The sequence below is a fragment of the Vulpes vulpes genome, chromosome 1 (genome assembly GCF_048418805.1).
Source record: "Vulpes vulpes isolate BD-2025 chromosome 1, VulVul3, whole genome shotgun sequence".
In the NCBI taxonomy this organism is placed as follows: Eukaryota; Metazoa; Chordata; class Mammalia; order Carnivora; family Canidae; genus Vulpes; species Vulpes vulpes.
Window position 1 is genome coordinate 62,466,389 of NC_132780.1, and position 13,641 is coordinate 62,480,029.

A 13,641-nucleotide genomic window follows, 5' to 3' on the forward strand; every position below is an offset into this window, starting at 1 on the left:
TGGATATCTCTAACCAAAACCAGCTTTAAAAAACTTAGTTGACTCTAAAGATTTTATCTTGAAACACAAAAATTCACAAATTCTGAAAAAAAAGATACAGAGATGTAAGCATTGGAAAAGAAAAAAGTAAGAATTAGGTTTGCAGGCAAACTTGCAAAAGGTGCAAGGAAGTCATATGTCAGGACTAGCTGGCCAACTTAGAAGACACAGCAAGTATTTAAACAGAAAAACCACACAGAACTACTAAAGTTGCTAAATTTGCATTGGATTATTCGTAATGAAAAAACAGCAGCTCTGTCACCATCATCGTATTCACAAAGATCATGACATATCTTCAAGTAGATGTGGTGGGTGAGTATGGATTTATGGGACACAGTCAAGGTTTATTATTTGGGGACCAGAATGGTCACCTGTACTTTTGCTTTATCTCAAGATATAAAACATCATTTTCCCATCTGTGGAACGAGAAGTGCTTATGGTATTAAAATCAGGGCAAAGTGTCAGATTTCACTTCAACAAAATGCAATTTCTAATTTATTGACCATCCGGTATTCCTCCTCTACCATGAATATACAGGATTTTGTGTGGTTATTTTAAAAGTTTTTACATGGTTAATTTAGTTGGTATGTCTCTTTAAATACCTTTTCTCTTATTATTTTTTTTTAATTTGCTGTAGTCCATATATGAGCACTCCCACATATTTCTCATCCTACCTAACACAGACGACTGTCCCCATGTAAAATATATCCTATAATCAGCCACCCATGCTATTCTCTTGTTTAACAAATCATTAAAGCCAGGCTTCACTCACATTAAATCTCTGTTTTATAAGAAACATAAGTATTAATAAAGTAATCTTAAAGTAACCTTTATAAATGGGAGCAGAAAGAAACAGCAGTTACTTTAAAAGATGTAAAAACTATAGATAAATCCAATTTGAAGTTTTTAGGGGAAAAATTGTCTTTAAGACTATATGCTAGATTTTTAATATTTCCACTACAGATGTTGGGTTAAATGTCCACACTGGTCTGGTATCAAAATTCAAGAGTGCCGGAAGTAGAGCTAGGTCTATACCCCCCGCCCCTTTCATCACCCTTTTAACATTGGCTTAAAAGTAGTTTTTATTGCCTTTCTGGAATACGTAGTATACTATTTTTAAATTAAAGTTGTAAAATATTTCTGTGGGTGTAAGAAATAATTCCATTCCTAAAACATAATAATTAAAGTAATAAGTCATTAGGGGAAAGATGATCATAAAGGGATTACCTTTTAGGGCATTAACCCTAATTATTAACCTAACTAGCCATGAGGTAACTGAATTTTAAAGCTGTTGAAAGTTAACACTATTATTTCACACCGATTCAGACTTTTCAGCCTATCCACAACTTGCAAATGTAGTTTGGGGGAAAAAAAAATTACCATTTAATTTTTTAAAAATCGTTTTCCTTTTTGGTCCTTCTAAACTTTGTTACCCTGCTTGGATATGCTGCACTCTTCTGGGCAGAGAATTTCATAGCAGTTATCAGAATAACCGAGCCCTAAGACCAGTCTCCTCAAACAATCTCCCTTTACCAGAAACGCTGGAGGTGTAAGTCCTCTTACACAAAACAGATGCACAGCAAACAATGACGATTTAAGTGAAAACTGTAATAATGACTTCTGATTTAATGTTGCATCTTCTCGCACAGTCTACACCTGAAACAACTGTACCGGAGGCACCGTCCTGGAAACTGCCAGCTGCTTCCTTTGTTTTAAAAATGGCAAGCAGACACAGAGCTAAAAATCAACGTTTCCAGAGAAGGTTGTGGGGGGGGGGGGGGGGAGGAGGAGGAGGAGGAGGAGGAGGCATAGAAGACTTCTAACAGACCAGCTTTCAGAAACGAGAAGTCAGTAGTCAACTTTTTCCTGATAACCCTTCTTTCGTAGAGTAACGGGGGAAAAAAAATCACAAACACATTTTGGAAAATAATGCTGTCTTGAAAACCATCTCTGTTGGACCGGGTCCTTACTTCCCTGGAAGTAATCACACCCAAAGACTTCATTTCAGCACAGGGTTCAAATGTATCACTCGAAGCTGTGGGCATAAAGCTGCCTCCTTCAAATGGAAAATTTGACCAACCCCTAGGAGATAAGTGAATTTTGAAAGTGGGAGTGGGTGGGGGAGGTACACAACTTTTTTTTTTTTTTCTTCAAGTGGGTGGGGAGAGGATGCAGAGGAAGCATCCTAAGCAACCACAGAACGATGAGTATCTTAGGGCATAAAAGGATGTCAGCCCGGAGAGCTCAGATGCTCTCGCCTCGCAGCTTCTCGACGGGGGACTTTTGCTCGGACCGCTGCCGGGCCCCCGGGGAACCCCCGCCCTGGGTAACAGGCGGGAAGGCGCGGGAGAAGACACACGTTCGGAGCGACCCGGCGCCGGAGGCTCCCGCGGGCCCCCGGGGGTGGGGAGGGGTGGGGAGGGGTGGGGAGGGGTGGGAGGGGGTGCGGGTGCGGGTGCGGGTGCGGGTGCGGGGAGGGCGCCTCCGCGGCCAGCCAAGCCCAACGAGCCCCCCTTGCCCCGGGGTCGCGGGCCGCGCGGGACACGCTGCAGCACCGCCAGCCTCGCCGGGCCCCGCGCGCCTGCACGGCCTCCCCGCCCCCCCGCCCCCCCGCGCCCGCCCGGGCCCCGCGGGGGCTGCGCTTCCCGGCAGCTCCCCGCCCCCGCCCCCCCCCCGCGCGGCCCCCTCCCCGCCTCGGCCCCGCCCCCGCGGGCCCCCGAGCGGCGCGCGATTGGCCGGGCCGCGCCGTCACTCTCCGGCCGCGTCACCGCCCCCGTCTCCCGACGCCCGGCGGCCGGCGGCGCTCCCAGTGCGCGCGGGGCGGCGGCGGAGGGCGGCGTGCGGCCCGGCTCGCTGCCACTCGCCCGCGGGTCGGCGCGCTAGCCCGGGCGCAGCGGCCGGCGGGGCTGCCCGGGAAGCCGCGGCCGAGCCGGTCCCCAGCTCCGACATGCGGGGCGGGCGGAGCTGAGCAGCCTCCCCTCCCCGGGACCCGCGTGCGCCCCTCCTGCCCCGGAGGCGCGCTGCTCTCCCGCGGAGGCGCGGCTCCAGGTGCGCGCAGGACACCCCCGCGCCGCGGGGCGCCGCGGGGCGCCGCGGGGCGCGGAAACTTCACCCCAAGTCCAAGAGTGAGCTCGGGGGGCGGGGCCGGGAGAGCCGTGCCCCGGGGAGCTGTCCCGGCGGCGCGGCCGGCGCGGCCGCGGGAGGGCGGGGACCCGCGGGAAACTTTACGGGCCCCGCTCGCGATGACATTTCTCCGTTTGTGTCCCCGCAGGGGCCGCGGCCGGCCGTGTGCCGCGCCTGCCTGCTCGCCGGAGGAGCTGCCCCTGGGCGCGGACCCGGAGAAGAGCCGCTCCCCCGGGGCGTACCTGCGGCGCGGCCCGGGGGCTCGGGCGGCCTGGATGCGCAGGACGCAGCCCCGCGGCCGCTGACGCCGCGCGGCGCCGAAGTTTGGCTGCTGAGCGGCGCGGGCGCCCCGGCGGCTGCGGGGATGCCGGTGGGCGGGCTGCTGCCGCTCTTCAGCGGCCCCGCGGGCGGCGGCCTGGGCGGGGGGCTCGGCGGCGGGCTCGGCGGCGGGCTCGGCGGCGGCGGCGGCGGCAGGAAGGGCTCGGGCCCCGCCGCCTTCCGCCTGACGGAGAAGTTCGTGCTGCTGCTGGTGTTCAGCGCCTTCATCACGCTCTGCTTCGGGGCGATCTTCTTCCTGCCGGACTCGTCCAAGCTGCTGAGCGGGGTCCTGTTCCACTCCAGCCCCGCCCTGCCGCCGGCCGCCGACCGCAAGCCCGGGCCCGGGGCGCGCGCCGAGGACGCGGAGGCGGAGGGGCGAGCCCGGCGCGGCGACGGGGACCCCGCGGCCGCCCTGGAGGACAACTTGGCCCGGATCCGCGAGAACCACGAGCGGGCTCTCCGGGAAGCCAAGGAGACCCTGCAGAAGCTGCCCGAGGAGATCCAGAGGGACATCCTGCTGGAGAAGGAGAAGGTGGCCCAGGACCAGCTGCGCGACAAGGCGCTGGCGCGGCGGCTGCCGCCGCTGGACTTCGTGCCCCCGGTCGGGGCGGTGGCCCGGGAGCCGGCCGACGCCGCCGTCCGCGACAAGAGGGCAAAGATCCGGGAGGTGAGTGCCGCGGGCCGCAAACCCGCCTTTCCGGAGGGAAAGGCAAACCCTTGGAACTCCAAAGACTAACGTTGCGGTGTCTGGGGACGCGGAGGTAGGTGTTGCGCTTCCTCCAGGTGCAGTGGCGAAGGCTCCTTCCTCTCCCCCCGCCCACTATCATAGTAGATGTGGCCAGTTCCGAGCTGAGGTCGGACCCCCGTGCTTTAACCTGCGTGCCCTGGTAAGCGTGAACCGCGAGGGCAGGTAGTAAGTACGTGGGCAGGTGAGGCGCTGCGCTACCTCCCTCCGCCTTCGCGGGCCGCTGCGCGCGGAATCGCCGCTGAGGACGTTGGCACTGACGGTCCCAAACCGCCCCCTCGGAAGGCTTGGACGCGCCTGGAAAGGGAAGGTTGAGCGCAAAGGCAAAGCATTAATCACGCAGGATAGAAAGGTGCTAACAGCAAGCCAGCACGCCCCGGCCTTGGGTCACGTGGCCTCATCCTGCCAGGTGACATCCTGTGTGCGCTTACACATTAGAGAGGTGAAACTTGAGAACTTCCTATCAGAAGGGGGCACACTGTTGTTGGCATTCTTAAAAAATGAAAAATTCAGAAAGCCAGACCTCCTGTCTCTTGCATTTCTCGTGTAGTCAGGAAAAAAAAAAAAAAAAAGAGTATTTTATGGGATGCAACAGGTTGGTCTCCACGCGGCACAGAGATGACGAACTTTAATCCAAGACAAACGTGGACTTTGATAAGCCTTCCATCATTTAGTGCTTGTAATTTACAAGGTGGCACCTGGAGCACCTTGTAATTTACAAGGGGCACCTTCCCCGGCTTAAAGCTGAGGGGGACCTGGGAGGTCATTTAAGAGTGTCAGTTTAAAGATGACATTTGAGGAGCCCAAAGCTCCAGAATCAGTTAGTGACCAAGTCAGGACTTGAAGCCAGAACTTCCTCCCTGTCACCTGTCACCAGTCCCCAAGGCTCTTTGTGGACAAGCTTCCTTCCACAGCTAGTGTCCTGTGTGAAACTCCGCCAGCCTGGATTTTTAACACGATTCAAGAGCTGTAGGAAACGTATTAAGAAGCACTTCTTCCCAAGTCCTCTTGCTTCCGATTTCTAAAATGCATTATAAAGTGGAAGTAGTATTTTGGCATTTAAAAAAAATTCAGAGTCTCCGTGAAAATACATTTTGTGTTTTGCCATTGGGTAGGTAATCAGAAGAGGAAGCGCTCTCCTCCCTTTTTCAGAGAGTAAACAGAATTTTGAGTTGGCGAAGAGGTGTTTAGCTTGAGTAGCTGCAGAATGGAGGCAGCTTGATTGTTAGAGGATTTGTGACTCTAGTATAAGACCAGATGAATTTGGTTAAGCTGTAATTGAGCAACTTAAAGTGGATTTGGGTCCCTTTCAGTTTGCCCTAGACCCACAGAGGTGCCTTCATCCTCCTGTGCAGATAGCTTCCTTCCAGCCCATCAGCTTTTCTGCGTTGAGACCCTCCCTCAAGGCATAGAAGCCCAGACTTGGAGGAGTGGATTTTATGCCCTCAGACAACTCTGTCTAGGAGATTCCCTTCTCCATGAAATCCTGTCAGGGATACCAAACCAGGAAAGTGGATAAAAAGCTCAGTTTCTCACCAGTTTCCCTCACCTCTTCATCTCCCATCCTCCTTAAAAAGATCCAAACAGAACCCATAGGTAAATTAACCCCAAATCTCTATGTTCATGTTTTCCTTACGTTTAAAACAGTGTCATTGACACATTTCATGCCTCTAAATTCCTATGAAGCTGCCAGTTAGGGCAGATTACAGTTGTCCGAGGAAATTATTTTAAATACTAAAGATGCAAGGATGTTGAAAAGTTATCGGTACCAACCAATAGTGATTAAAAGTGCATTTAGAGCAGAAGCATTGGGAATTCAGGACAGCACATTCACAGTATGCCTATCTGCCCCTATTAGATCCGTGTTATCTGTCTCCGTAAATCAAAAGGTCTTAATTAGCCATGTAAAGAAAATTTATGTAGCCTTCTGTATCTGTGTGGTGCTAACATCTTAGCACTTAGATGTTTTGAAACTGCCCAGTCTTGCATAAAGTGGTGGAACTAAATGTGTTCTTTAAAATTCCATGTTGCCGTGAGAACCCAAAAAAGCTAGCATTAATTAGCTTCAGTATTTAGTCAAAAGCTAATGGGAAGAAATGGATTATGGTTTTTCATCAGATTAGTTCAGGCAGATGTGTTCCTTTGTAAACCAAAAAAAAAAAAAAAAAAAAGTAACTAACTCCTGCTACTCTAAACTGTGCTGAAAATGCTCAGTTTTAGAAAGGAAAGAGTGGTTACCTATTGTGACTAGAGCACAGCACTTTTAACTTCACACTTTTATATTTAGTTTCTGGTACCACCATGGACTTTTTGTCATGGACCAGTGGGTCTTTGCCTTGTTTTTGATCTTTATTATTCCTGTATTTTCTACTTCTCTCTATATACTTAGGTTCTCTATCACACTTGAATGTACTAACAGTTTTATACCTAAAATTTAGAAAGTATGGGCAAGTCTAACATGTTGAGAGCTTAGACTATGATTTTTGAGCCAAACATTTATTTTGTAAATTTGGTTTAAAGACAGCTAATACTATTTTTATATTGCCAACACAGTTGTGTTACTGGTACTTTGTTAAATTTTTAATAAATTTGTGCCTAGAGAAGACAGTCATAATTTCAAATAGGATATTACCTAGCTCCTTTCACAAAAAGGTATTACGTGCTTTCCAGTACTAATTTGATGGATGGTAAATCTTTGATGTAAAACTTAAAATTGAAATCAAGAATCCCCCCGCCCCCATAAAAACTTGTAAATAAATCAACTCCGGAATTTCCCTGAATTTTTGTTTTCACAAGTTTAATCTTTTTAAAACTGTATTCAGGTTATCTTTAGCATTAAAAAGCAGTGTTAAAAATAATGAAGGACAGAAGTTAAAATAGCACGATGAAACTTTTAAAAGAATAATCTAGTTTCTCTTCTATCTTAACCCTTTTTTAAAATCAGGAAGCTTTTTACTTTTTTTGTGTGTGTTTTGTGTTTTGTTTTGTTTGGAGCCTGTACAAAGAACTTGGCGCTGTCCTTTAGCATTTAGAGCCATAATATTAATTTAGAGGGTGAATAATTTTGGTTTTCATCTCCTGGAATTATGGGGAGTCATAGGGGCTGAAGACAGGTTGTCAGAAGCGATTCCTCCCTCCTCAAGCTGGAATCTCTTACCAACCTAAATGGGGTAGGAGTGAAAGGGCTGACAGTCAGCTTTGGGTCTCTCGGGTAAGGCTTTAGACTTGGTCAGCCATGGAGGTCATGGTTGTCTTTAGGTTTCTCAAAGCATTCTTTAGTTTCTTATTCCGGACCTATTTATATGATCATAAGTTTAAAGAAAATGTTCTGTTCGTATCGATGGCTAAAGGTTAAAATATATTTTTATGCCTTACACTAGCCTTACGTTGTTCTTGAGTCTGTCATTTATGTCAACCATTGGTGATTAACCCTTTTATTTAAGGTTAGGAATAAACTACCATGACACACTAATATTTTTATTTTGAAAACTTTCCAGTTTATTTGTATGGGTAGTTCTGGCATGGAAAATCATATTTGCAAAATAATAAAAGCCAGAATTTGAAGATCTGGCTCCAGAGGAACTTAAATACCCTTGGGTTACCTTACCTGTTCTGCTCATCCTACTCTGAAACATACCTGACGTTGACAATAGGCAAATGCAAGATTCCCCCGCTCTTAGGTCTTTACCCAGAGCATGTAGGTCGAGTATTTCTAAAAATTTTTCCTCTTTAGTGAGTAAAGGAATAAGTTAAGATTTCAACAGTGTGAGTGCTAGAATAGATGCTGACTGTTGAACTTTAATACATGAAAGCATGAAAAGATTGTTAATGGATGATCAATTACGTTCAACTTAATTTGTTCTAAGCTATTGATAATTTGAGGGGAATATTCTCTCTCCCTCTTATCAGGTAACTTAAGATTCATAGACCTTAGAACCTAGTTAAGGTGTGAAAAGTGGTAAAAAAAAAAATGCATTTTCAAGTCAATGCTTCTGTATTTTTTAGGGGAGCTGATAAATAAACCATCCTGAGAAATTTATCTTAGTATTTCACATGTAGAGTAAGTGCCTTTGTATGAAATCTGAGTTTGTTGGAATTCAGTAGAAAATATTCAATATCTATATTGAATTATTCTATAAAGCTGTAGTAGCACAAATTCTTCAATAGAGTTTAAAGTATGTGTCTCAGGGTCAGAGGGGAGGAATATCAGCAGATCAGTGAGTGATGAGAGAGAAATAAATATACGTGGGTAGGTCAGAACTATGCTGGAACCTGCTTCTACTCCAAAGTCCAATAGAGAACCCGTGACCTGTTAAGTTCTTTATAACCTACAAAACCATAAAAATGTATGTGTTTGTCAAAGATAAGTTCTGATTGGTCAAAACAGGATCATCTACCCCATGGATTCCAGAGATACTACGAAATGCTTTTCCCCTAAGCAGACCAAAATGGTAAACAAAAATGGTAAGGGAGTAATCAATATTTGGTAGTTTAAGGAAGAGATTCTTTCTTTGGCAAAATTAAGTCATGACTTTTCTTTCAGTTCTTAGCCTAGTGTCTTGTTTAGTGTTACATAATTGAACTACCTTTAATCAACACCCCCTTAACCCTCCCTCCCAAACATGTTTAAAAATCCTTTACACAATCTATACAGATTTTTTCTGTTACCAACCATATTCCATGAAAATTATAACCCTCTGAATTTTAAGAGTTAATGTATACTCTAAGTCATAAAGTATTGTAACTGTATGCGTCCTTAGAGATAGTTCAGCTTGTTCATTTTACAGGAGATGCAACTGAGGCAGAGATTATTCTGGAAATCACATTAGAGTTGAGTTGAGGATGGAAGCCCAATCCTTGGTGAGTGTTGCTCACAATCTTAACATGGCTTGCCTCCTAAATAAAATGCCACAGAAGTATATAAATGGACTGGCCATATTCATTATTTGCAGACTGTAGAATGTAGAATGTAGATTGTAGAATGTATAATGCAGATTGCAGAATGTAGAATGAGTACAGAACACAACTCTGCAGTATTATCTGACCTTATATTAGTTAAGTTATATTAACTCCAGTCATTCATTTTAAAATCTCATTAGTGGCATGATTTAGAAGACCTCTTCCTTTTGAAGCCACCCAGGAAAAGTTTGATATGACATTTTTTTTCGTTTATAAAGATCTCGGCAAGAAGCAGAGGCATTTGCAATCATTCAGTTGGACATTCTTTACAAAAAGAGGTGGGGAAGCAAAAGGGAAGAAGAGAAGAGAGCTTAGGGAAGAGGAGTGTGACAGCATGTGGGGAGCTCTTCTAAACCATAAACGTTCATAGTCTTTTGACATTGCGTGATGTATGACAGAGGAATTGACAGCTAGCCTGGAGGACTATATTTTTTAAAAAGTAGACATACGTTTAAAATTTATAACAAGCTATGGGCTCTTCATAGTAGGAGCACAGGTCTCCCAAGTAGGTCCTAGAGAGTCTTGGGATGCCCTTGACTGTTTGGGCCTCATCCACTTGCTTGCAGCACCGTGGTGTAGTGTGGTGTGAGAAGGGCTGGTCTGGAGGCAGGTGACCAGGACCTGAATCTCTTCAATTTACAAGCTTTGTGACCTTAGGCAAGTTGCAATTGAATCTTTCAGAGCTTCAGTTTTCTCATTTGTAAAATAAATACGGTAATGGGCACCCGTTTTTGTTGGATCCAAAGGCTTGAATGTGATCCGTCCACAATGGAGCACTTAGAATGGTATCAGGCAGGCCCTGAATGTAGGATAAATGCTACTTGCTGTTATTACTGTTATTAGTCACTACCTAAAGCCATCAACCTAAGATTACTTTGTTTTATAACCTTTGGTAAATCAGGAAGTGGATAATGAATTTTCAAAAAGTTACCAAAAACAGTTCCAATTCCGTTTGGTGCTTAAAAGGATACATTTCCAGTTCATCAAGATGATCTTTCCAGACAGCTATGATTTTATTGTGTCACTGTCAACTCTGATTTTCTCGGATTCCTTCCCAATTCCAAAAAAAATGTAGATACCTTGAAAAAGATATACCTCTTCAGCTTCTCCACTTCAAGGATTTGATAATTTGTCTCTCTGATAGTCAGAGGTTCTTGTCCCTAAAGTGCTACCTTCTCAGACTAATCCCAGTTCTTGACTTACCTCCTTGGACATTGAAACCGCTCCCCGAAATAGAAAGAGAAGTTGAGTAAAGTGCATTTTAACCGGTTTTATCCCTGGAGGAATGTTTTTAAGAAGTGAGAAGAAAATTATTTCAGACTTGACAGAAGTTTACTTAATTATGATCAATGCTGTACTCAGAGCTCAGTCGATCACCTAAGAATCAAAAGTCACGTATGTCAGTTGTACTTTGTAACTCAAAGATGTTGCCCATCTTTGAGAGCCGTGAATGGAGATTTATTAGGGTTTCCAGCCCAGAAAGACCTCTGAGATCCTGAAGCCCGGTACTCATTTTCCACGTGAGAGACGGGCCCCAGCGAGCTGTGACTTCCTGAGATTTCCCCCAGTGCACCGGCCACGTCAGAATGGGAACTACCTCTTAGCCTGAAGGCCGCACTCTGCCTGTGATTTTTTGACTCTAATGAGAACATATGTTTTGGAGGCTGGCTAGCCTGGCCCTCCCTCCCTCCTCAGCCCTGAGTGGCAGGCCAACCATCCGAGAGAGAGAGGAACGTCTCCTCTAGGTGAGGACTGCCTGAGAGAGCAGTGACCCCCCCTTCCCCCACGGGGCCCTGATCAAGACTTCTGTGATCATTAGGTACTTGAAAGGAAACGAAATGAGATTAAAGTTTAAGAGCATTTAAAAGGCGCAGACAGCCCTCCTTTCCATCCTGAATGCCTGGCAGTTGCTTTAGGTACATTAGAGCCCAGCAGTCCTGCAGATAATCCAGAACAGAGATAATAAAATTAAAAAGCTCGCCATCCTTTGTATTCACTTGTCTTTTGTAACTAGAGAGCCTCGCTCACTTCCTCTTTCCTGTCAGTCCATTTGTCTCCCTGGTTATTAAGCTCATCAAAGGGCCAGGCCCGAAACTGCCCCCCTGCCTTCCCATCACTCTCCCACTGTAGCCTTCGCTTTAGCAAGTGCAGGCCTTATTATAGTAACTCTTATTTGCACTTCTTCATGCTTTTGTGTGGCGGCCCCCCCGTGTGTGTATTGTCCCGTCCTCAGTCCTTACTGTGAGGGCGCTGGGTGTGAGAGGAAGCATGATGGAAGAGAGAGGTGAGAACCCGAGGAAGGACGCCAGCCTGCACAGGGGCAGTCTAAGAACGGCGCAGCGTGCGCTCACAGCGTTTTTGCTGCCTGTTTGCTGAGGCTACGGGTTATGAGGAAGGGTATGGCCATGGGGCACATTCACAGGCCTGTGAATGTGGTGGAGAGTGAACTCAGACCGTGCAAAGGCCATGCGCTCCTGCGGGAATCTCCATCTACCAGTCCTTTCTCACTGAATGGTCTTTTCAAAGTCCTGTGAGGGACGCCTGGGTGGCTCAGTGGTTGAGCGTCTGCCTTTGGCTCAGACGTGATCCCTGGTACCAGGATGGAGTCCCACATCGGGCTCCCTGCATGGAGCCTGCTTTTCCCTCTGCCTGTGTCTCTGCCTCTCTCTCTCTCTCTCTCTCTCTCTCTCTTTCTCTGTGTGTGTGTCTCCCATGAATAAATAAAATCTTAAAAAAAGAAAAAAAAAAAAAAGTCCTGTGAGGAGCAATTGATTCTTCTAAGGGACCAAGATGGCCCATGGATAGGAGGTGAGGGCTCGTGGTCCATGCGGGGGTGGCCATGTCCAGCTTTCCTGAGCTCATGTTTGGACATGATTGTCTGACCCTAGCTCCCCTTTCACAAGAATATGTGCTGGCACTGCTAAAATGGTGGTTTCCTCACTGTATCTCTCTCCGGGCCTAATGCAAAAGGACAGCCCTGTAGAATGATTAAGGAAGCACAGGGGTGTGTTCCCAGTCACAAAAATCTCATTCCCAGCTGCCTGAAATTTCGCCACCAGTGCCTCTCTTTTGTTGATATATTGCTTCTTAAAGGCTGCTGTTAAAAGTATATCATTCAAGTTGCCCAGCAGAAATTATTATACTTTGGAATTTGTCATAGCAAGGGTGAGAATAGGTTTTTAGAAGGAGGAAGTGTCTTTCATTGCCTTATTTCATTACAAACCAGTGCTGGCTTAGGAAAAAATATTTTGAAAGTACACAGGAATAGAAAAAGGAAAAATATATCCTTCGCATTCCTACCAGTTAGTCATAGGTAATACCAACACTACTCTGCCCCAAAAGGCTTTTTTCCCCCTACAGTTATAACCACACTTTATATACGTGGGTTTTTTTTCCATTTTCTTTGAAGTGTCATTTTATGATAATATATGAAATAGATGCATCATAGTTTATTTAACCATTCCCTTTGACCTGCACATCTAGATAATTTCCGGGTTTTTTTGTTTTCATAAAAATATGCTGAGATAAACACCCTTGGTCCATTAGGTGTCCGTCTCATTTTTCATTGCCCCTACCCCTGTAAGTAGGATGTCCTCTTAAATTCCTAAAAGAGGAAATGAATGAGTAAAAGGATCATAGTGTATTTTGAGTATAATTGGTTTCCAAAACCAATTTATACTTCCACTTGGAATATAGTGAATGTAGTCTGTTGAATCTTTGCAAATTTCATAGGTGATGAATTTTGTATATTTAATTTACCTTTCTTTGAGCAACATTTTTTCTGTGTTGGTTGACTTCCTTATTATGAGTTGGATACAACAAGGAAGTTATTAAAGGGGCAGGATTTGGGGAAAAGGCAAAGCGTGGAAGCCTAAGGAGTGGGGTGTCCATTGGAGAAGGTGGCTCTAACAATTATCAGGTTAGTCGGATATGGGCTCCCAAAGGAGGCAAGGTCTTGTAAGGTTTTTTATTTTTATTTTTATTTTTTTATTTATTTATTTATTTATTTATTTATTTATTTATTTATTTATTTATTTATTTATTTATATATTTATATATATTTATTTATTTATTATTTATTTATATTATTTTAAGCATTTTATTTTTAAAAAGCTTATAACAACAAAATTTGCTTCTTCCCTGGGTTGGACACTTATGATAAAAAGTACCCTTTATTAATAGGAGTACTTACAAAGCAACTTAGAACAGTCCACTTTTCCTCAGCTAAGACCCAGCCCAGCTCCCATCAACTCATCCTCATTGTTAGGTTATAGATGGGCTTTTGCATCAGATATCTGCGGAAAGTATTGGTCTCTCTGAAGATCTGGGGAAGGAGGATGGGATCCTTCCTTTTTTTTTTTTTTAGAATTCACTAGGATGGCTTCCTAATATTTTAAGATCATAGTTGAAGATCAGAAATGGTCCAAATAGAATTTTAGAAGTGATTTTAGTGATGC

At 45.5% G+C, this 13,641-nt stretch overlaps 1 protein-coding gene across 1 annotated transcript in view; it reads left to right on the forward strand.

The window, feature by feature from the left end:
• The first annotated feature begins 2,848 nt into the window (after nt 1–2,848).
• The window catches only part of MAN1A1 (mannosidase alpha class 1A member 1), a 168,814-nt gene continuing 158,021 nt past the window's right edge, over nt 2,849–13,641 (forward strand). The window contains exons 1-2 of the mRNA XM_072765203.1: nt 2,849–3,164; nt 3,311–4,147. Coding sequence (XP_072621304.1) covers nt 3,527–4,147 — 621 coding nt within the window. The 5' untranslated portion in view covers nt 2,849–3,164; nt 3,311–3,526. The remainder of the gene's footprint in view (nt 3,165–3,310; nt 4,148–13,641) is intronic.